We start from the raw sequence: 23288 nt of genomic DNA, 5'->3' as shown, positions 1-23288 counted from the left end.
TGGGACCCAGATTCTATGTGAATGAGAGATGTTGGGTTAAAAATGTGGGAATGCATTTTTCACTGCAGAGCTGGAAAACTAAAATACAGCATTCATTTGTGTATGCTCATGTGGCCACTGGTGGTCTTGTCAGTGCACATTTTAAATTTTAGTTTCTATCAGTCTGGTCTAATTCTTAAAGAACAAGGCTTACTGTGGGCCTAATCCTGCCCCATTGATCTAAATCAACAGAGTTTTAGCATTGCCTTCAGGGGGAGGATTTTTGGCCCAAAATAAGAGAGTTCAAAATATGGTTCTGACTTGAAAAACACTGTGGTAAAATTAAGCATATATAAGTCTCTTTTTGTTGTTGATGCCTGGCTCAGATCCATTTTTAACATGCTGTTAGCTATCAGAAATATGATACTGGCCACCCAAGTGCATGCTCTGGGGTAAAACCTGTTTTTAATTGCTATATAAACTCCTTTTATAACATGGTTAAAAGATCACAGAGACAGTTCCGAGCAGTAATTAAAGCATATTTAGCAAATATTAAAAATCGCTCAGCAGAGGAATGTTTAATAGAGACAAGTAGGAAAAACAAACAGCTTTTCAGTTGGAAGCTCTGCCTCGTGGACAGAGACCATCGTTGTTGAGTGCCTGCACAGCAGCAAGCGAGATGGGACTGTGGGCCTCTTGTCCTACAAGTAGGACAAAAAAAAGAGTAGAAGGAAGGAGTCAGTGTCCTGCGTTAGGTAGCACAAGTGCAAATACTGGAGTCAGACCATGCATTTGGCAGGGTACAGTGGCCCTCTACAAAGCCTGGTTCATCAGAAGCATCTCAGGAATTTGTCCTAATAAGCTAAAAATATGTATAACTGATGTTCTTTGACTCACAGTAGTGCCTGACATCAAGCTAGAAGAAGAACCGTGGCCGGCAAAGAAGAATGAAACCTGATATAGAAATTCCCAATCAGTTCTCCTGATGGTTACTATTGCGCCTGGTGATAGTGAGAGATGCACCGTTTTATCTATTTTATGTCGGAAAAAAAATAGATCCCCAAACTGCAAACACTTTCAACCCAAATACACAGACAGCAGCCTTTGTGGGTTCATGGCACCAGTTAGCCTCATATTCCTCACTCTTTTAATCTGAGTTTCTTTTCCCCACTGACCACCAGATGTACTTCTAAATGCATCTGGATCAACAAAGCTCCAGCTATGGACTTGTGGGCTATGAACCATAGGATAAGGCTGTTGGACTTATATCCATGAGTGTTCAAATTGCCGTGTGGAGCAAGCAGAAGCATCCGGCAGCTGGGAAACCAGAGAACTGCTCATCCTCGGAAGCGGCGAGGAGAAAACCAGACCTCCTGATCCCTCCATACCCATCGTAACCCTGGGACCTATTTTTAAACGCGGAATGTGGATCTCTGAAGCGCCTGGGCTGGGCTCCACACCTGCTCACCACAGGGCCGCGGCAGGCAGGGAAACAGATAGGAGACAGTGGCTTGGCTCTCTTTGCCTTGGGATTAAAATGTCCCTCCTGGATCAAATCCGGGCAAGGCCGCACCATCACTTTCTGTCCTTCTGTCCGGTGGGTTCCAATGTGTCTGGCACACCAGGGAGACACCAAAGGGCTGCCGCACCAGCCAGTTGGCACCACGTTTGGGAGCAGGGCTGCTGGCACGCTGCGCCTGAGGCCACCTCCCACCCGCCACGCTCTGAATCTCCCTCATGGCAGGTCCAGGCCCAGGCGCGGCCACCCCTTCCCGCCGCTCCCTGGTCTTCGCTCCCAGCCCCGGCCAGAGGCCCCGCAGGCGAAGGGACCCTGGAGAAGGACAAGACCCGATTGACAGCCTCTCCGTCAATAGGAGCTGCGGATTCGGCAGTTGACGGCCAATCGCAGCTTTCTGTGGGTCTTAAGCCAGCAGCTCCGCCCGCCTCTTGCCTGAGGGAGGGGAAGATGTGGGCAGCCGCCATCTTGTGTGTGGCATCCCCGCCCTTCCCTTTCTCTTCCTTAATGACTCCCCCTCCGCCGTCCGCTTTCGGCAGCCTGCCGTACCGGCCCGTCCCCTGAGGGCGGTGGCGGCGGCTGAGTAGACCGCGGTGGGGTGGTGTGGCGGCGGCGGCGGCGGAGGGACGCCACGCCCAAGATGGCGGCGGGCGGTTCCCCCGCTGTGGCGGGCGGGGCGTGCGCGCGGCGGCGTGCGCGGGTGACGTCAGGGCGCTCTGGGCATGGGCAGGTGGAGGGAGCAGGCAAAGTTTGGCCGGCGGTAGCGGCAGGCGGCGGCGGAGGCGGCGGGGTTGCGGGTGCCGCTGCCGGCGGGGGCTCGGCTGGGGGCCGGGGCAGCCGGGCCGCGCGGGGCAGCGCAGCGCCTCTCCGCTCCCTCGCTCCTGCGTGGCGCTCCCCCTCGCGGCGCGGAGGGCGGGCGGGCGGCGGGCGCGGCGCGGCCATGGCCGAGGACCCCAGCGCGCTGCCCTGGTCCATCAACAAGGATGACTACGAGCTGCAGGAGGTCATCGGTGAGCGGCGGCGGGGCGGGACGGGGACGCTCGGCCCCTGCCCGGCGTCTGTGCGCACGGCGGAGGGGGGGGTGTTTGTGGGGGGCGCCCCCTCGCTGAGGGGGGGTGTGTCACCCCGAGGGAAGTGTGTGCGTGGGGTCTGTCTTCCCTCAGCTGAGGGGGGGTCCTGTCACCCACCCCCCGTCAAGGAGTGGGAGTGTGTGAGCCCCCCACCCCCAGCGACATGTGTGTGTGGAGGGTGTGAGGGGGTCTGCCCTCCCCACCCCCCGCTCCGAGGGGTGTGGGGGGCTGGGAGACCCCTTTACTGAGGGGGGGTCTGCCCCCTCTCGCGAGGGGGGTGTGTGGTGTGGGGCTCTGCTCCCCTCCCTTCACTCCACTGTGGGTCCGGGCCCCCCCGCCGTGGGCTGTGCGTGTTCAGGGAGGGTCTGGGTGGGTGTGGGCCTGGGGGTCCGCTTCTGCAGCCTCTCCGTGGGCGCGGGGGGGCTGCTCCCCCTCCCCGTGTGCGGGACCCAAGGAGTGGGGGACGTGGGTCTGCCCCACCCCTAGCAGAGGCTTGGGGCAGGCATGGGGGGCACCCTCCTGGCAGGGGGCTCATTTCCAGCCTCTGCCTCCCGCTTCTGCGCGGGGGTGCCTGTATCCTCATGCCGGGGTGAGCGGGGACAGAGCGGGACAGGGCCCACGCTGTGGGGGCTCTTCTGTCTGCCGGTCACCCTGCGGATTCAGATGTGCTGGGCGTGTAGGAGCAAACTCCACGGCTTACGTGGGCTCTCTCCTTCCAGGGCACCCCTGTTCGTTTTGGGGGGACGGCTCCTCTCTTAGCAGTTTTGGAGCCCCGCGTTGCTTTGGTCCGTGCAGGGGACAGAGGGGTTTGTAGTGCCACCAAATGAGCCTTTTATCCCGGGTTTTTGCTGCTGCTGTGAATTTTCATTCATTGTCCTCACAGCTCGAGGCCCCAGCCCTTGCTCTCTCCATTAAATGATTTTTTTTTTCCCTCCCCCTCACTCTCTCTTGACTTTAAACTGCACGGTTACCGAAGGCCTCCCGCTGTACTGATTTATTGGCTGTCTCAACCATTTTGTTGGGGTGTGTGTTTGAGGGATATGTTGCTCTAGGGCGAGTATGTGACACATCTGAGGTGGTGCCACAGGTGACTCTAAGGTCAGGGCCTCCCGTCTCACTCTCCAGAGGCACGAAATAAAGCAGGAGGCAGCAGGGCAGGCTCCTGGCCAAAGGCTTTTAGGAAGGAGGTTAATTCTTAGAGTAATCTTTGTGGAGTGCTTTTATTTGAAGTTTATAAATGACGTAGCGCTATCATGCCCAGGCCTTCCATCTCTGCCTCGTGGGGAGACTTGTTTTCTGTTAAGGAGGGTGGGAGAGTTTGTGAAAATGCTGTTTTAAGAGATTAAATTCTTGGCATTGTTTAAAAGTAGGAAGGAACTAAAGCTGCGGAGGGGGGGAAATCCTTCTGGAAATCCCTGTTGCTCTGTGGGATCAGGCTTTGTCCTCTTCCTTCGCTCAGTGGGAGCAGGAGTGCTTTAGGAAGGAGACAAACTCCCCGTAAAGAGGGAAGGCGTAATCTTAGAGATCAACTCTTTAAACCTCCTTTGCAAAATGCACCCTGGGAGGATGATGTTCAGCCTCCGTGAGGAGCAGGAGATAAAGGTGTGGGGAGGAAGGGGGGGAACATGCCACCCATTTCCCAGGGAAAGGGAACTGCCTGTGTGTGTGTAGAAAATGCTTTTTTTCTTTTGGGAGCCTGCAAAGGGGTCCTCTGGTAGCACAAAGCAAGGATTTGAGCTTGAGTATCCAACGATAGGAGCGAACGGACAATCTGCCTCTTTGTAGCTGGTGAGCAGGGTGGGATGGGAACAAAAGGGACTGTAAATGCATTTCTGCTCTTAGGAGAACTTGCTGCTGGAGACGCGCATCCTACAGCCTCAAAGTATTAGGAAGAGCACAGCGATGTGTCGTTGTCTCACATTAACTGACAGAACTTGGGGAGAAATCAGGAAATAAGTATTTAATTTCTTCCATATCTTTTCCCTGTCCCTCTGTAAACCCTCTGTTTCTGGATGTCGCCTGCTCACTAAATGATTGTGTTGGCATTCTGGCATGTGATGGAGTGTACACTGAAATGTGTATATTGCAAACATATGGTTTCTCTTTTTAACTTTCCCATCCCCCGTTCCCCCCCCCCCCCCCCATTTCAAACATTGGTTTGTCTGCCAGCGTCCTGGATGGAGATGTGACGCAAGTTTCCTAGCACGTATATGATTTGTGGGACAAAATGTCACTGTGTTAACTGAGCTGGACTGCCTTGCCTCCTGCTTCATGTCTCCTGTAAACCTCAAGGGTTTGGTTTTTTTTTTTTTTGAGCTCTCTTTACTTCTGTTGAGCTGTAAAAGTCTTTCAGCAGGGAACAAAGAGATGTCCTGGTGTGGAAAGAGATGAACCTTGCACTGGTGCTTTTAAAGTATTTAACTTGTTTCCTGATGAAAAACGTTGCTCTTTACATTTAGAGTCTGACATTCAGTAGATTACCAGCTCAGCTATTTTTCCACATCAGAATAAAGGAAATCCCTGTGTAATCCAGTTCCTTAATTTGTGCTGGTTTTGCCCGAAAAGAGCCATATGTGGCTTTCATTTGATGTGGATGGCTCCATACCGTTTTGGTGCAGGAATCGAAAAAGCAAGTTCTCTACCTGCAAAGTGAACTTCTCCTGTAAAACTGCCCTCCTGATTCTGGCTAATACTAAATAAAGGATTACTTGGCACTGGGGATGACTCATGCCATTATAAAGGTATGGATTAATGCCTGCATTTATTATGCTTGGTTAGTGTTAGTAACTGCTGAGTAGCCTCCTTAGGCTAAATAACTTCTGTTCCACTGAATCCAGGAACCTTGCTCAGGATCAGAACCCAACTTTCATTTCAAAAAAGGATAAAATGGAGGTGGGGTAGAAGAAACAATTTATAAAGCATTTCTACGAAGTGTACACCCAGAGTAGTGATAGTCTTTGCAGGTGAATGCTGCCTCTGGAGACATCTAAATTTTAATCTAAAAAGAAAAATGTAGTCTGTGCTGGTGGTTGTGCAGGTGGTCTTCTAAGCGTGGATTGCATATAAATCATGGCAGTCGTCCTTTGAAGCCTGAAAAAAAAAATTGACCTCATGCTGCTTGTGCTGATCAGATACTTGCACACGCGGGTTCCCTTGGATCTCACAATTCCTGTTGGAAATGCTGGTAGTGAAGTTGGTTGGAACTGGGTCATTCTCATTTTGCTACTTTTTTGGAAAGATGAGAGCTGTGCTGGCTGTGGCTGTTTGATTTAGGAGCATCCTCTTTCCTGTGAACAGTCTGTGCCAGAAACAGAAGATAAATTAGCAGTGGGAGTGCTCCCTTGCTCTGTTCCTGTGCCCTTTCTCCCCTGACAGATTCCTTCGTAGCGATGAGGACAGCGCAGGCTGCACGAACAGATGTGGTGGGAGTTTCTTCTCCCCTCAGAAATCAAGCTTAAATTGAAAATTGAAGTCACCATTTACTGAATGATTAGGTTTTTTAATGTCTGCGGTTTGTGTAGCTTTTGAGTTGGGCTTTGCCTGTGAACACGTTGATCTTTTGGAGTTGAATATTTAGATTTTTAGCCACGTTCTTCCCAAGCTCTACATGTGAGTAGAGCTGTGTGGAAGAAATTTTCTTTTGCAGATACAGAGGAGCTTCTTAGAAGTAAGATTTCCGTTTCCCCAAATTTTATCAAAATGTCTGTGATCACCCATCTTCTGCTTGTATAGTTATCTCATGTACTGAAAAAGCACTGCCATTGAAAAAGAGCAGCCTGTAAGTATTCACCAGGTACAGTCGAAGTCTTTGGCCGTAAAAACCAGGCTGGAATGGGAGGCTCTTGTCCAATGATAACTTCTTAGGTTTCTTTTTTGAAGCGTGGTGTTGATTGTTACCTGTGAGTCTTATGTGCTAGCTGCAGCCAGTTTCATATGCCTAATTATTTAAAACCCATTCAAGAAAAATGTTACACTCTATAGAATATAACTGCTTGAGAACTAAATTGAGTGTTTAGACTTCAGTTTTCATGCCATATGTTTTGTTTTAGCGTTTCCTCGCAGATTCCCACTCCTCCCCCCCAGCCTAGCTAAACAAAATTGATTCCTACAGTGTATTCCCAGTATTCAGGCTGGTTAATTCATTTGAAGACTTGCTTTGTGTGCTCATTTGTAAATTTTTTCCACTTAAAGTTGGTAGAAAAGCCTTTGTTGTTTTATATTATGTTAAAGCTTATATAAAATTATCTTTGGGCAAATGTAGATCTGTTAAAAAAAAAAGTTAGCGATCATTCATAGTACTTGGTCTGCTCGGGCACTGAAGTGGATGATGCTCAGTACCACAGTTCCTCAGGTGCTTGGACGTAGACAATATATCTTGTGTATTCCTGAGTGAGACTGAATAGCCAGGTTACTCCTGCATCCAGGCTACCTTTCCTTTGAATACTTGGCACATCTCATTTCTTTAAGACCTTTGATACCATCGCTCTGCTAGAATAAGACTAAATTGAATTGATCTTCACCTCTTGGGAAGTGAAAGCAAAAGGTGTTTAGTTGTGCATGTGTCTTTGTTTAGTGTCTCTGTTGTTTGCTCTCTGATAGGAAGGAGGATAAAATGCACAAGGAAGCAGACTGAGGACATACAAAGCCAGGCGGTGGTGAAAGAGGTTGGCTGGGAAGAATACATCGTTGTTATCGAGGCAGTGTGGCTGCTTTTCCTGCTGATTTGAGGGGAGGGCAGAGACGGTTCCTGCTGCTTTCAGCTATTCTGGGGTATTAAAAAAAAATAAAAATCCATATGGAGTGTTTCATATGGAAGTAGTTCACACTTTCCCATGGTTGGTTTCTATGTGGTAGGTGCTTCCAGTACTGCTAGGTCCCGGGGCTGATGAATGTTTAACACTTTCATTTCTCAAGAATACCATTTAGATAGTTTCAATTTAATGCAAATATCTTGGCTAGTGCTGGGAAATTTGGGTGTGCTGTGCTCCTGAGCACACCTGAGGGGTGTATGTGCTGGCTGACAAATGCATGCCCGGGAGGTTTGTTCATTCTGCAACTGATGAAATCTTGGAGAGGATCAACTCTTCCCCAGAACATTTGTCTATTTAAACTTGGCAGCATCTATTTTATTTCTGAGTGTTAGCAGCTTGCCCACCAAGTCAGTGTCTAGAGATGTAATCTTTTAATAAAAGTTGGAGTTGTTTAAAATGATGGGCAATAACACTGGTTCTTTCTGCTAATTGTCTTAACGAATTGCGAAAAACTGCATTTTGGTCAAATTTTCTTGGAAGATGTCCCTTAAAATGCATGATATCCATCATAAATCTCTGTAGTAGTAAATTTAGCTGTGGACATGCTAATGGAGTGCTTGTAAACTTGGTGTTATTAAACTCTTGTAATAGGGAGAGACAGACTTGAGAGCTTTGTGGGTGTAGAAGAATAGCTGTTGGAGCAGTGGAATTTGGCATTGCAAAATCTTTGAAATATCAGGATCCTGGGACTTTCCAGATGAGTTTAGCCTATTACCCTGCACTCCCTTCAGAATCAAACAACTGAGATGCAGATACAAAGAACTTGGCTCTCAAAGTTACTGCAGTTTCCTGTGACTTCACCTAAGGGAGTTCAGCCTTGACATTTCTAAAAAAACATCAGACTCTATCTTTCTGGCAGTCATGCAGGAGAGTCTCGGAGGCAGGGTTAGGTCCCTGGCTGACAGGCGGTCCAGGCTCTTCACCAGAAGGTCATTGCTCCTAGTGTATGAGAGGAGATGTGGTACCTCTGATGTGCAAAATAATGCATATGCTAATGAAAGGAGCTGTACTAAGAACAAAATCAAACTTGTCTGATTAAGACAAGATGACTGTAGCAAATAGCATAAATACAGCTAAATGACAATAGGGTACCTGACTAGGTCTGTCATACCACTTCAGTATTTCGCATGTTCCTCTCATGCACAAATGCAAATGAAGAGACTGACCTTAGTGTGGGATTCTGTCAACCTTAAGTTTGATCCCTTAGGTTGTCTGGGTGCATCGTTTGCCTTGAAACGCTGCTCATGTGTGGGGTTCTCATGTTGATCATCACAGCCTGCCTATCCCCTGTTTTTAACCAGGTTATGTGGTTCTGTCACATAGTACAAGCAGGTAGGGATTTGTGGTGATCCAGGTGCAAAAAAGAAAAATCCAGGTTTTGGTTTTTTTTCACCCCTACTCAATAGCTGCCGCATCCAGCGACGTTTTTTTTCCAAGTCTTTTCTTTCACCACTCCCCAAGGTTCTTGAAGATCGTTGTTTCCTGATGTGTGTCACTGCATGCAGAATTTTTGCTTAACACAGATTTTCTTGCAATTAAGAGAAATTCCACCCTGGAAAAAAAAATACTTGGTTATGTATTAACTTCCACCAAACTAGAGTCTAACATGCCTCACAAGGATTTCTTAGACCCCTTTGGTTCTGCACACTGGGAAGTCCACAGGGGACAGCTGTCTTCAAGTCTTAAAGGCTTTACAAATCCCATCTGTGAATGAAGTACGGAGTAAATCCAGAGCACTGATTCACTTTCTCACCAAATTAGCTGAATCTTCCCTTCACCTCCCATCCGTTAACGTTTTATACAGCTTGTACTGCATGCTCGCGAAACAACACTTTCAAACTCTTATAACTCAGTCGAATTAAAATGCACTTTTGAGATAATACAGTAAAGCTCTTCTGAATGAGGTTTTAATTTCTTGCCAAATTTCAATTTTCTGCCCCATCCGTTTTGTCTTGAGAGCTACTGAGTTGGGGGTGGGAGGGAGAAAAATTTCTTGTTTTGTTTTATTTCACTGTTTCATGCTAAACTGACTTTATAGCATTATCCCAAATGGATATTTCCTTCAGGCAGGAAATGAGCCTATGTAAATTCATCCTGGAGAGAAAAGGTATGAGCAGCTGTTAAAGAAGAATAGTGTGAGCTGAAATACTTCAGTGATCATCTCTTACTGTAGTAAATTCTCCTTGGGTTTCGCCAAAATTTTACCGCTTTATAGTCATGAATGGTAATTTAAGCACAAACTTTACTCTTTTTACTGCTAGCACCTTGCTATTAATAAAGCTGTGTGGGAGGATGCTCGGTTTCCTTTTCATCCATCCACAGAATTGTTAGTTAAGTTAAAACTACGGAGTGAAATTTTGACCTTGAGTACCCCACTGTGTCTTCTGAGCACGTGGCTTGTCCTGTGGTATCCTCTGCTAGTTGGCTGTGTGGAAGAATTAAAGTTGCCATTCGTCTTAGAGCAGAGTTAATTGACAAATTTTGCAGTTCATTAGAGGGGAGAGTGTTGTCAAATAGGAAAATGTTCTAAAAACCTAGTTGTGAATGTGGAATTGCATTGACGTGCTTGTGGTCAGGGTGTGAGATTATTGCATCTTATGGCAATTCAACATATGTTTTGTAAAACTGGTGTTTTCCTAAACATTGGATGAAAGCTCCATAGTTACTGTTGGGCAGGTTGTGCATTTTCATTTTTTATTCGGTCTAAGATAGGCTTTTGCTCTTTTTTGGTCTTCAGGGGATTGTGAGTCCATTTTTGTGGGACCCAGGGTTTGTTCCAGCTCTCTGAAAAGGAATCTTTGAAAACGGCGCAGAGGGTAGTGAAAAATGATAGCATTTGAAAAGTGAGAGAGCAAGTTAATAGCTGTGGGATGAGAGCACTTAAAGAATATCTTTCTTAAGAAAATTAGCTGGCCTTGCTCAGAGCTGATACCTGTTGAGGTTAGTGGGGCGGCTGAAACAGCAGTCAGGCATTTCAGGCCATCTCCAGCTTCAGGCAGACAACACAATATGAGGTTATCTTGATGGCTTAAAAGATCATAAAGATGATGCTTCTTGTCATGGAGTAAACACCTTTCCTGCAAAATCCCCAGGGATGGATTTCATTATGTCAATTTTCAGAGCACAAATGGAAAGCTACTGTCACTTACTCTGCTGAGATGCAGAGCTAGAAAGAACTCCTAGGGTTATGGAGTCCAGTTCCCTGCTATAGCTGATGCCAAACTGTATAATCCCTATACCAAATTAATGAATGCTTGTGTTTGAAATGGCGCATGGGGGAATTAGAGGCACACGTTCTATTAAACACTCAAACCTCCGTGTGACCCTGTCATCGCTGTATGAAACAGCTGCTTAATGGATTCCCTATGACAGTGGGAAGAAACAATGCCTTCTCTTTTATAGCAAGCATCTATAGCTCAGTGTTTTTCTTGCGCTGCTTGCTTTACATTCAGGCTGTATCTGCAAGGACGCTTCCCGATGAAGGCATGGGAGAGCTGCAGCTTGGCGTTCATGCTGTCTCCAGACCTTAAACACATTGGCTACAAACGTCTCTGACTTGTAATTCATTAAGATCTGCCAGTGGAAATTGAGTCCTTTGGAAACTTGATGTGTTATATGTCCTCACCTGTAAGAAACTTCACTTCCTAGGCCACTTCTTTGGTGAACCTCTTTTTGTCTCAGTTTGTGAGGTAGCGCACCAAGCAAGTTGAGAGCTGAGGCTGTAAGTTCCATCCCTTTACTAAAGTAAAAATGGTCAGTGAGGATGCCAAGTGCTATCTAATAAATAACTTGGTATTAACAGCTAAGAAATACCTTGGTGTTGACTTCCACCAAACTGTACTTCACTGGAAAAAGTGTCTTGAGCATGAACTCTTTTCCTGTTGAACGACTCACCGATGCAAATCTTTATTTGAACAGCTAAGAGGCTGATGGACCAGCAGCCTGAGCATAGTTATCTGTCCAGATCCTAAGGCTCAGGATGGTTCTCATTACTCTTACTTAAAGAATGTAATTTTTAACCAGTGGGCTAATCTTGTGTGCTGAACACACTAATAGACACAGAAAGACTTACAAGATCAAGCTATTCCCTGAAAAGGAAGGATAATAGCCTTCAAGAGAGGACATATCGGATACTTAAAAGCTTATTTTACCTAAAATAACCACTGTACTATCAAACATCTGCACTGTATGCAGACAGATTGTTCTGTTTAGTGGAATCCCAGCCAAATAAAATATCCTCTACAGTTGACAATTACAGTTGAGACAGAGTTCAGAGATAAAGGTTGGGAGGGAAGAAAGGAGAACACTGGCTTGGCTACTGTACCAGGGCTGTGTGTCGACCCTTGGTAATACCTGATGACAGCCAGCATGATATTTACATTGCTGCATATACCATAAAGACAACTGACAGTGATTAAAAGGGAAGGATAAACCTTCTGCAGTAATATTGCTGTGTTTGGAAATGAGATGTTTGAGCCTGCTTTCCATCACGTAGGATTAACACTGCGTAGCTCCAGTGCCCTTTAAAATAGCCAGAGATGCTGGCACAAAATCAAATAAATATAATTGGTTGCAAACTGAAAATCTAATTTAGGCAAGCTAATAGCATCTTAAGTAAATGTGGCAGGTCACGCAGGACTTGTGTAACTGGCCCTTGGAGCTTACTGTAGTTACTGGCATGGGGAAAACTGTCTCAAAGGCGTTCCCCAAATCACCTGGGCTCCTTGTGCAACTGGAAGGTGTTTGTATTTTCTGGTGAGATTCTGATCTATTCCCTGCAGACTGTCCCTGTGTCAGTAGTGTTTCTGTCCTTTTCTTGAGGTGGGCTTCAGGTTAAATCATACCTGCTTAAAGGTATGATGGGAATGTATGCTAGTTTGAACTAATTTGGTATATCCTGGGGGCTGCAGGAGGTTAGGCATGTAGCCACAGCAACACCCTCTGGCCATATCTCTCCTCCATGCTTTGGTGTTCGCAGTGAAAAGGTTGGGGAGAATACTAGATGGGCTGATACTTGCCCCTGTTAATTCTTCTCTCCACTAATACCACCTGTGACCAGTGGCTTTTTCTCTTGTCTTTTTTTTTTTCTTGCATCTCTTGTTCCAGTGTAGAGTCTGACACCTGGGCAGCTGCAGCTCTTTGCTGTGTTCAGCACCGCTTGGAGATAGAGAAGCAGCTGCTAGCCCAACTCAGCTGCATGCACTGTAAATTGGTGACTGTAGGTGAAGCAGTTCATTGGTGAAATCAAACAGCAAAGTGATCTGGTGACAATTTTGTCAGATACCTTGCTGACGTGCTTTGCATGGCCAACTCTACTCCTCACCCTCTGTTCCAGTCCTGGCCTGTGTTATATTGACAGGCTGACTGTTTTCTCTCCAAAGCTGTCACTTCTGTGCTTAGTCTGTAAGGATTCCCAACCTGAATGTTTGCTGAAGGTGGGAAAACAGATGATGTTTTTCTGTGTTCAGGGCCTAAGAGATATCGAAAGAGTTTTGAGAGAACAATGCGGTGTGGGGTGGGGTGAAAATTTCCATAAGACTCCCCTTCCTTTCTGCAGAAACCTTGGCATTGAGTTTTGCAGTTTACAGTAGCTAGATCTCTCTACAGCATAGAAATCAGAGGCTCGTTTATAATGTGGGGTTTGATGGGGCTATGGGGAGACGTACCCAGTTGCAGCTATTGCCCCTCAGTTGCTGATGGCTCTGAAAATGGTATCGGACTTCTTATTTGTATTCCTCCTTTTGGGTTTGAGAACTGAATTAAAGACTTGGGCAATAAGTCTGCAGCGTCGAGTGTTTCTGTATTGATGGACCACTGGAGGGGAAGCATGTCTAAACAAGTGCTGGCAGCACTGTGTGATCTTTACTGGCTTATCATCGCTCTCCGCTGTACACGGAGCATTAGGAGTCCTGAGAAAGACATTGTCTTACATGGGCAGAAACCTCTGAGCTCTGAACGCAATGCGTGGTTTTCGGTGGTATTGTCAACAGCCAGAGCTCTCATCAAGATGGTGAATAATTCACTGTCAGCAAGTTTACGTGCAGTTCAAATATTTTGGCTGTATTTCTAATTCGATAGCTGAGTTTCAGAAATCTGCTTCTTATTTTCTGAAATTCTTTGAACATGCTGGATTAACACGGGAATATTAGTTGTCTGTTGGACACTGCAGGTACGAACATGAAATGATTGAGCAAAGATTCTCAGGCTTTGGGGAAAATATGTAATTGAGTCTTAACAACACAAATCCCTCATGTGTGAGTACTGTTTGAAATAAATGGCCTTGCAACTTGCACAGAATTGCAAACTACTTGAGCTCTGGCTATACTGGAATAAGTGACCAGAGGTCATTACAAAGAGATACACCTGCAATTCAAATGAAACAAACATAGGATTTCACAAGTAATAACTGTGCTTTTTCCCGTTCCTTCTTCCAGTTCTTTCATTAAAAGGTCTAGACTGTAGTCATCAGTTGTGCTGGTGTGAAATAGAAGTCACTTGTACTGAACTCTTAATTCTGTGCCTGGACATATTACCTCCCAATTATTACCCTTTCTCAGTGTGTTGTCCAGCACATGCCCTGTGTCTTAATGTATGTGCAGTCACCTTTGGCTTGAACCCAGCTAAATGTTCGCAGCACTTGGCTGTGCTCAAGGTAAGCCTGAAAGAGGAATGAATGTGCTGCATTCAATGATGTGAGTTATACCGTATTGAAGGGCGGGGTGACTTTTTGACATTGACCACATGGAAATGCAAAGTTTTAGAATAATTTATTTAAAACAGGGTTGAGCTATTCTTTTTAAAGCCTTTTCCTCAGAAATATGAGGGTAGCTGCTCTCTTGTAAATGTGAGTTCAGCTATTACGCCTGCCTGTAGGACTGCTGCACACGCATAGTGCAAGTGTCTTCATGTATAGTGTGTACTTACGCTGTGATATATAGTCAGTGGGGATTGCTGGTTTTCCTCCACCCCTCCGCCATATAGGCTTTAAAATTGGCTTCCTCACAACTGTTCAGTTAAATCTGCCTTTGCTTTCTGGCTTTGCTTATGCTTCTTTGTTATAATAGATAATTTATTTCTTCCCTGCACTGTATTAGCAAGTATTTCTTTCCCTCTTCTTTACTCAATATCTTTCCACCTCCGCTGTAGATCAAATACTGCACAGCTGGAGTTGAGACAGGGTGCACCAAGTTAAACCTGGCCTTGTACTACTTCTACCAGGCTTTTAAATAGGGTATTGCCATTCTTGTGCTATGGATGTGTCATCCTTCAGCTTGCAGAAAAATAAATGTAAAGCCCTGGTTCTTCTCTCCGTGGGAAATACTAGTCATAGTAAATCTGTATCGGGAACGAGTGGTGAGTGAGCGTGGCTGTGCTGGGGCAGCTCTGGGAGCTTCCTGGGCATAGGTGCATGTCTGCACTCCCTGTGTTACTGTGGGAGGGGAGCTCTGCTCACTCTTCGGAGTGAGTTTTTTTGTTGTCTTGGCCATGGATTGCTCTGCTGCTGCTTTAGTTTCCCACAGGTTTTCCAAGCAGGCACAGAACAAAACCAGCTGAATTCTCCCTTACTGGTTTCACTGTTGCTTGCAGTGTTTCTAACAGCAGCATTTAGAGTCAGCTTGCTGTTTGGGTTTGCTCTGAGCAGTGCTAAAAGCACCCGAGTGATCTTCCTGCTGGATTCAGGGCTGTAACTTCACTCCTAGCATTGTTAACATTTGCAGCTCTTCCTGCAGTACTGGGCTGAGTAGGTGACACCTTCCTGTGAAAGCTTTCTCCTCACTGTGGGTGAGCAGATTTTTTGTGGCAGTACTAGGAATATGTCTGAGTCCATTCCGAATTCCCTTTGGTTTTATTAATGTTATTTCTAACTGTCAGTGTGGATTGCATCTTCCATTTTGTAGTAGGAATTCGACACATAGTGGGGAGATGGCCTGAAGAGCTGTGGCTGTATTCAAGGACCATTAACGTTGCAGTACTTCACTCTTCCTGAATCGTGGGGCTTGTGCCAGGAAGACTTTTGACATCCAGTGGACTCTTCTTACCAAGTCCTGCTTGGGGAAAGGAGTATTCCCACCCCATACTGAGCTGGCTGCAAATTTAAGAATAGGCTTTTTTGCTAGCTTGTTTTCAGAAGAGGCTCATTCTTTGCGAGAGGACTCTCTTCTCAGCAGAAACCTCAAATGAGGTGGAGAAAATAGAGGCATAACTTTGCCTTTATAGCAAATGGACCGAACAATGCAAGATCAGTCTGAGTTTGCAATCTGGTGTTTAATTTCTGGTTTAATTAGATCTGTATCTGCCCTGTGCTCTGTAAGAACGCTTAAGAAATTCTATTCCCAGTCTTGTAGCTTCTTGTTTTATTACTGTATTGTCCTTGGAACGAGGAACCACAGAGCAGGGCTCCCACAGCTCTTTGGCATAAGGCTGTCAAAGAGTTGAAGCATCCGGAGATGGAGGTTGCCGTCCCCATGCCTGCAGTGGCAGTGTGAATACTGAGTCTGGGTTATAAAGCATTACAGGTCTCCTGGGTTTTGTGTGTCTTGTCTGTGTGATTTGGAGTGAGGACTGTCAATATCACATGCTTGACCAAGAGACCTTGGGGTGTGTGTGTGATTCTACAGCTGGATCTTCTGCTTGTTGTTATAGATGCATAATCCCATAAAAAGATGTAGAGTGAAGCAAACTGTCTACTTCTCTCGCTGCTTCTGCAGCTAATTGCAACAGGTGATTTCTTTGGTTGGTGTAACCAGCAGGGTGTAAGATAAACCCTTCGAGAGATCGTGCCAAAGCCCACAGGACATGGTTCTGAATTTTTGTCTTTTTTTACCTGAAACCGGATACCTGGAGCCTGAGAGCCATTACTTGGTCCAGAGCAGCCTTGCAGGGAAGTGTTTTGTGTGCATTGTTCATAAGAGGAAGACCCAGGGGCACAATTATAAACAGAGCCTGCGTCACGAGCGGCTTTCTGGCGCTGCACTCCAGATAGTGGAGGATGGATTCCAGATCTCTCTTAAAAATAGAGAGCTTGTGTGTGTGCTGGGGAATGGTGAAAGGAGAGGGCAGGGTTGTGCAGAGGTGTTCAACTGAGCGTGGTCTAATGCTGAAGGAGACTTGGGAAGATGACTTACAGGGGCAGGCTGGGAGAGCTGGGTTTCTTCAGCCTTAGAAGAGTGAGCTGAGGGGGGATGTTGTTGCTGTCCTCAGCTATCTAGTGGGACATTACGGAAGAGATGAAGCTGGACTCTACAGAGGTGCACGATGAAAGGCCATAGTTGTGAACAATGTTGGGAAATCTGATTAGATAGTGAAGTGAAAAAAAGCTTTACCATGTGGGTGGTCAAACACAGGAATAGCCAAAAAGGTTGTAGAAGTATCTATTGTTAAATATATTCAAAATTAGACTGAATTTGATGCTGAAGAACCTGATCTAACTTGAGATTTGGCCCTGCCTTCAGCAGGAGAGTGGACTAGAGGCCTCCAGAAGTTCCTTCCAACCTAAATTGCTTGTAACATTCATTTGAGCCTGGAAGAGCGTATTTCCTCTACGGAGGTGATTTGATACCACGTTAAGATAAAGACTGATGCTCCAAGGCTGTTATGGAAGATGTCCCCTGCTGATTGAAACAGCTGTGTGGGCAGCTGAGTTACCTTGAAGGGAAGTTTTCACATCTCTCAGGGTACCTGAAGCTCAGTTTCCAGTAGTGGGATGGATTTAAACCTTGGGCAACACTGTTTTGTGAGCGCTCTTTCTATGTAGCTGCTTTAAATTGCCATTGCACATGGTGGGGGAATACTGTTCTAGAGCCAGGATTTGATGTTTGTCTTGTGACCGTTTGGCATGACTGTTCCCATGGCTTAAGCAGACATCTCTGCCAAAAGGACCTCTGGCTTCAGTTGCATTCACCTGGGAGGAGGCATCACTGCAATTCATCCCAGTCTCACTGGGAGAGCTGCAATGTCTTTATGTGGCTGCAAAGATTCCATTATCTTTGGAAACCGAGTATATATGTGTGCTGGTTTTGGCTGGGATAGAGTTAATTTTCTTTATAGTAGCTAGTATGGGGCTATGTTTTGTATTTGTGCTGAAAACAGTGTTGATAACACACTGATGTTCTGGTTGTTGCTAAGTAATGTTTACACTGGTCAAAGACTCTTCAGCTTCCCATGCTCTGCCAGGCGCACAAGAAGCTGGGAGGGGGCACAGCCAGGACAGTTGATCCAAACTGACCAAAGGGCTATTCCATACCATATGGCGTCATGCTCAGTATATAAAGCTGGGGGAAGAAGCAGGAAGGGGGGACATTCGGAGTGATGGTGTTTGTATTCCCAAGTAATGGTTACATGTGATGGAGCCCCGCTTTCCTGGAGATGGCTGAATATCTGCCTGCCCATGGGAAGGAGTAAATGAATTCCTTGTTTTGCTTTGCTTGCGTGCGGGGCTTTTGCTTTCCCTATTAAACTGTCTTTATCTCAACCTACGAGTTTTCTCACTTTTACCCTTCTGATTCTCTCCCCCATCCCACCAGGGGGAAGTGAGGAAGCGGCTGGGTGGCGCTTAGTTGCCATCTGGGGTTAAACCATGACAATATGAACATGCTATGTCCTCAGGTCAGTCCTCTGTCTTTCCATGCCTCCAAATAGCCTTGAAATCATTGGTTTTCATCAACTTTAACAGATGTCAGAGGATTTGTGTTTTGGGTTTTTTTTTTTTAAAAGCAAGCTTCATATAAGTTATGTGATTGCAGAAGAGATGGTGTCCAGCCTCCCTTGAAGGCTGGCAGTGGACTTCTACAGGGAGTTTGTCTCAGCTTAAGAAGTTCAGGCTGGTGCTCTGGAGGAGCGTGGATCCAGAGGACCAGAGGAGATACCCTGGGAAATCAGGCTTCAGTAACCGAGTGCTTGGGGAGTTTTTGGTTTTGGCTGTTTTCATCCTTTCAGAGGTTGGTTTTATTTCAGAAAGAACCATTTAATCATAAAAACATGAAAGAAGCAAGGGTTAGAAAGGGTACGTTTTCCTCCTTAGGCAGTGTTTCCTAAAGCAGGTTGTGACCCTCTTAGGCAGGAATTTTGCAGCTGCTATCCTAAGTGTTGGAACTGTATCTGAGAGCCTACAGAGGTGAAAGCAGGGGGTATTAAACAGATCCTAATACCCACTCAGGGTCTCTTTCCTCCCCCCCAGCCCTCAACAAAATGCTCTCCTGCTTTTCAGGAATAAAGCAGCAAGCATTTGGCCGTGCCCAGTTTTCATTGTTTTGCTAAGCCGTTACGCTGGAAGAGATTAACTAGGGAGTGAATTTTCTCCGAAAGCTGATCTTGAGGGAGGCGCAGAGGGAAGAGCCTCAGCACTGACCTTGATCGGAGTGTCTTGAGGTAGGGAGCAAGCATGAACTGAGCAGAGGAATATTAACCCAGCGCGCTCCATATCGTTGCAGCTGAGCAGCGTGTGGGACTGCAGTTGGCTCTGATCGCAGCGGATCTGCGTCTGCTAGGAGAGACAGTTTGTCTAAGCTGTGCCACCCTAGTACAAACTGCCCTTGTGTGATTTTTTTTTTTTCTCATTGAAGATGGTTCATAGCAGCCAGGGAAATCGCTTCTCTCCCTACCGTGCCCCGTATATTTGTTACCCGCTCCTAAACTTTAAAAAACTTCCTTGCCAGGCTTTTTCTTTTTCTCTCCGTTGGTGTTGTCATCTCTATCTATGCTTGTTTTCACTTAGCAACATGTTTAGCATCCTTGCTGGAGCTTCCCTCTTTTCCTTCTCTTGCCACCCTGGAATTTCATAAACAAATTGTATGGCTGCAAAGCCTGAAGTGGCCGTGTTGCTATGTTTTCTGTACTCTTCAAAGAAGCATGGAAACCCGTCTTTGTTCGGTCCCAGAAGCACGGCACGCCGCTGCTGCTGCTACCAAAGAGCAGCTTGCTTGTGGCACATCGTGCTGCAGCTTGGCTTAATCCTTGCTTGATAGGCTTTTGAGATTTCATTGTTTCTCTGTAATTAAGGGCTACAGAGGAGCTGAAAGAAATGATGAATTAGTGGGAGAGGGGGGAGTGGGGAGAGCAGGTGGTGATCGAACTGAAGAGAGCTGCCAGAGAAGTAGGAGCAGCAGGGAATTAAATGGGAGGAGTCTTGAGTTCAGATGATTCGCTGCCATGTGCCCAGAAGGATTTAGTTTGGGATTTCATTACTGTTCAAATAACACCATACACCCATAACAGATCGGATCCCTGTAGGCTGGGGCATTGTCCAAACACTTAGTGAGAAGCAGTTTTTGCCCTGAAGTCCTAGCGATCATTGATCAGGCAGGCTTGAGGAGTGGGAAGGAGCTGTAGCATGCATGGTCCTGTTTTTAATTAGTCTGCATCTATTGTTTCTGGTAGTAACATCTTAAAAAAAGAAAACACAAAGCCACTCTTTGTGTAGTCACTTCTATAAAACCCCGGACTTCATGTGAAGAATTCTTGTGAAGAATTCAGTCTACAGTAGTGGTACTGCATCTGGATTGTAAGAAGCATCTCTGCCAGTCATGCTTATGCTGACTGGGTTTAACTGGCACAGAAATCCCGGTACGTCATGTTGTGGGGCGAAGCAGGTGTATGCTGAAGCTATTGAGTGTCTGAGATATCCAGAAAGAGTCTTTGAGCACAGATACTCTTGTGTTAATGAGGACTGTGCAAGTAGCTTTAGAGATGAAAATATGCACTCTTCATTTAGTTTTGCAGTGGAAAGGGTTGTGTGACAAGACAGTCTCTAAGGTGCACAGTTGTATATTCTTACAGCATCTGGCTTGTGTTTTCAGCCTCTGTCTATTACTATGCACCAAGACATCTAAAGAAAGAAATCATAATACCGGTGCTTTGAACGTGTCAGCAGCAACGTTTCTTCTGGGATCTAACTCTTTCCAAAGGAATGATACAGGCACAAATGTTTTGGGTTTTGTTCTGACCTCCAAAGGGCTATTGCTGTAGGGAGACCAGCAGTGCTAGGAAATGCAAACTCGCTTTTCCCACCTTTTGTCACCACTTCTGTATGCTCTGCTCTCTTTGTCTTAAGTCACTTTGTTGTGTGTTTTCACTTCCCCCCCCCCCAAGAAGCAGCAGAAAAGTTTAAAGAAGCAGGTACTGGGTGGAGAGGAGCTGGTCAGTGCAACCCAGGATTCCCAGTGGGTGGGAATACGTCTGTGCTGGGGCTGCTGCTTTTGTGTTGGAGTCCTGCATCTTGTACCTGCTGGGCAAAGCGACTACAGGGAGTGTGTGGAGGTTTGCTTTTGGGATTTGTCCTGTGCTTAATATTGTGTATTTCAGCCCTGCTCCTGGCAGTCTAGCCAAACTTGGCTGTCAAAACCTCCTCCCCTTGCTTTTTTGAGTGCTTTTTCTTAATGTCTGCCTAGACTCTTCCATCATCTCTATCCTTTTCTCAAGAGCCTGCTTATGGCACTCAAACTTTGTTTTCAAAGTCCCTTGTAAATATTCTTGCCCTTATAGCTATCCTTTTCTTCCACCTAAGCTTCTCCTGGTAGCTTTGCTTTGCCCTCTGCTATGAATAATCTCTGAAAAATAATATTTGTGCAAGTAATAAATGGCCTGTCTTGAACTTCTTAAAAACCCCTTTGCTTCATGAAATAGTACAGCTTTAGCAACCTTGCCATTTTGTGTTCTGCACATTGCTGCCTTCTGCTGTTAAAATGTAAACTCTTAAGTGCAGGGAATCAACTGGCAAGCTGAAGCTGTTGTCCAGGGTGTACTTGCAATGCCATATAAAGTGAAGTGGAACTCCTGTAGTTCCCCTGTAGCAAGTACTGGTTGAAGATTAGAGGAGCAGAGCCCCACAGTTCAGGGCTTGTAATTTATTTCAGTGTGACTTTGGATGGAGCAGTTTTTCCTGTATCTTTCAGGGCTGGATTTCAAGCTCTTTCCCCCACCTGGCACTTTATTCAGGTTTGACTGTGACTTGGTGCACTTCTTGCACTGCAAGACTATTGATGGTGGTTGCAGGGAGCTTCAGTAGCCTTTGTTTGAAGATGAGATTGCAGGATTTTGCCCCCAGTTTATATGAACAGACTAGCAAAAAAAAAAGTTTGCAAAAAAGTCGTGCTTGACCTGTATTGCAGAATCTGGGAACAGGTTTTAGAGTGTTAAGAATAGGAGAATCTGGTAAAATAGGTGTTATTCCAAAATGCAGAATAGCTGTTCTTGTCTCCCTTATCAGCCCAAGTGGGTTCAAGAGTTGTACCTGGAATAACGAACAAAATAGCTGTGGGTTTATTTTTAATAGCATTTTTTTAGGTACTGGCAATAGGAAGCTCTTGAGCTATTTTCCACCTACCCTACCTCCTTTTTTATTAATTTGAATTTATTCCTTTCCAGTGAAGTATGTAAATGTGGGGAACCAAGATGAAGGTAGAAAGTAAAGCAACAAGGTGTCCTATTGATAAGGCATGAATGTTGCAACTATTTCTGGAGGCCAACAAATAGGACTTAACATCAACTACATTTTAAGTCTCACTGTTGCAAACTCCTTTTGATATCAAAGGATATGCTATTGCTGAGCAGTTTAAGTCCAGAAGTCTTATCCCCACTTCTAGCAGTTTGAACAACTGTACATTAAAATGAGGTATTTTTTCACTATTTGAATTTAAACGTTCTCTGGCTGTGGTTTTCAACCTAGACACCGAGGCGGTGTGCTACTGTGTGAGAACTGGAACTGAACAGGCTTGAATGAAGCCTACCTCGTGTCTTTGCATAAAATGAGGGGAGACGAGAACAGCAATTAGTACATAAAAATATTTGAAAAATCTAATTAGTGTTGGTAGCAAACAGTGTGGCTTGTTTCGACACTTTGGGTGAACACATCAGGTTAAAAGTCTGTGTGACCTTGGTGGCCTGCCTTTTAAAAGCACATGAGAAGAATCACTCCTCTGTTATAAGTAAGCTGGAGTCTGGGGGTTTTTTAATCTGCAAATCTGTAATGATCCTCATAAAGATTCACTTGTTTTCGTTTGGTTAGCCCAGTGCTTTGATGTCGCAGCTGAGCTGGCCTGCTGAGTTGCACAGACCTGGAGCAGGGAGTGCCTTCCCTGGGTTTTCACCTGGCTGTGCTGTCTTTACTAACTGACACTTGTAATTTTGTTGTCTGACCTCCCTTTCTTTCTGCAGAAGTCCTGTAAGATGTTGCTAACTATCTATCTTTTTCACCCACAGGGAGTGGAGCAACTGCAGTGGTGCAGGCAGCCTTCTGCACTCCAAAGAAGGAGAAGGTGGCAATTAAACGGATCAATCTTGAGAAGTGTCAGACGAGCATGGATGAACTCCTGGTATGCAATCAAAACTGTCTGGGGAGTTGTATTTCAGTTAGCATAATCTCTATGTTTGCTAAGTACCTTAAACAACCTTTCTTGAGGTGGTGTGAGGGTGAGGGGACCCGACTGATTTCACTAGAGGCAGTTCAATTGTCCTGGTGGTGGGACATGGTACTTCAAAAGATCAGCTCTTGGAGAACTTCAGGCTGTTTGTTTAGAGCTAAGCACTTTGTATAATCCCTTTGTTTTGAACAGAGTTAATGTGCAAGTGTGAAGCTCAGCTGTACCCACAAGAGCTCTGCAGTTTGAGGGGCATCCAGAGCTATGTGCTTCCAGAATCTTTAAGATTTAAGGGATTGGTTTTGCTTTCTCTCCCTTTCCTGCAGTTCTTTACTTTTTTTTTTCCATTCACCTGTTAAGAGAAAAACTGAATAAACTAGCTCTTGTTCCTAATTGCTTTCTGGTACTGATGCCAGCTAAGGGATCACTCTGACATATCGCAAGCTGCCGTATGGAAACCCCCACTAATTCTGAGTTCAGGACAGGAGGTAAGAGTCCTTTGGAGCTGTAGCTCTGTAATTTTCTTCTGCTGTGTGCCTCTTTCTCAAGATTTTCTCAA

General features: G+C 45.7%; 1 protein-coding gene across 2 annotated transcripts in view; it reads left to right on the top strand.

Annotated features, from left to right (window-relative positions):
- The first annotated feature begins 2248 nt into the window (after positions 1–2248).
- OXSR1 (oxidative stress responsive kinase 1) overlaps positions 2249–23288 on the top strand; it is a 94025-nt gene continuing 72985 nt past the window's right edge. Inside the window, exons 1-2 of one of the 2 annotated variants that reach the window (XM_072854787.1) lie at positions 2249–2505; positions 22572–22684. In XM_072854787.1, the coding sequence (XP_072710888.1) occupies positions 2436–2505; positions 22572–22684 (183 nt within the window). In that variant the 5' untranslated portion in view covers positions 2249–2435. The remainder of the gene's footprint in view (positions 2506–22571; positions 22685–23288) is intronic. The other variant, XM_072854786.1, reaches the window with a different exon arrangement.

This window comes from Ciconia boyciana, chromosome 2 (assembly GCF_034638445.1).
Source record: "Ciconia boyciana chromosome 2, ASM3463844v1, whole genome shotgun sequence".
NCBI lineage: Eukaryota > Metazoa > Chordata > Aves > Ciconiiformes > Ciconiidae > Ciconia > Ciconia boyciana.
This window is presented reverse-complemented; position numbering and strand designations above follow the sequence as displayed.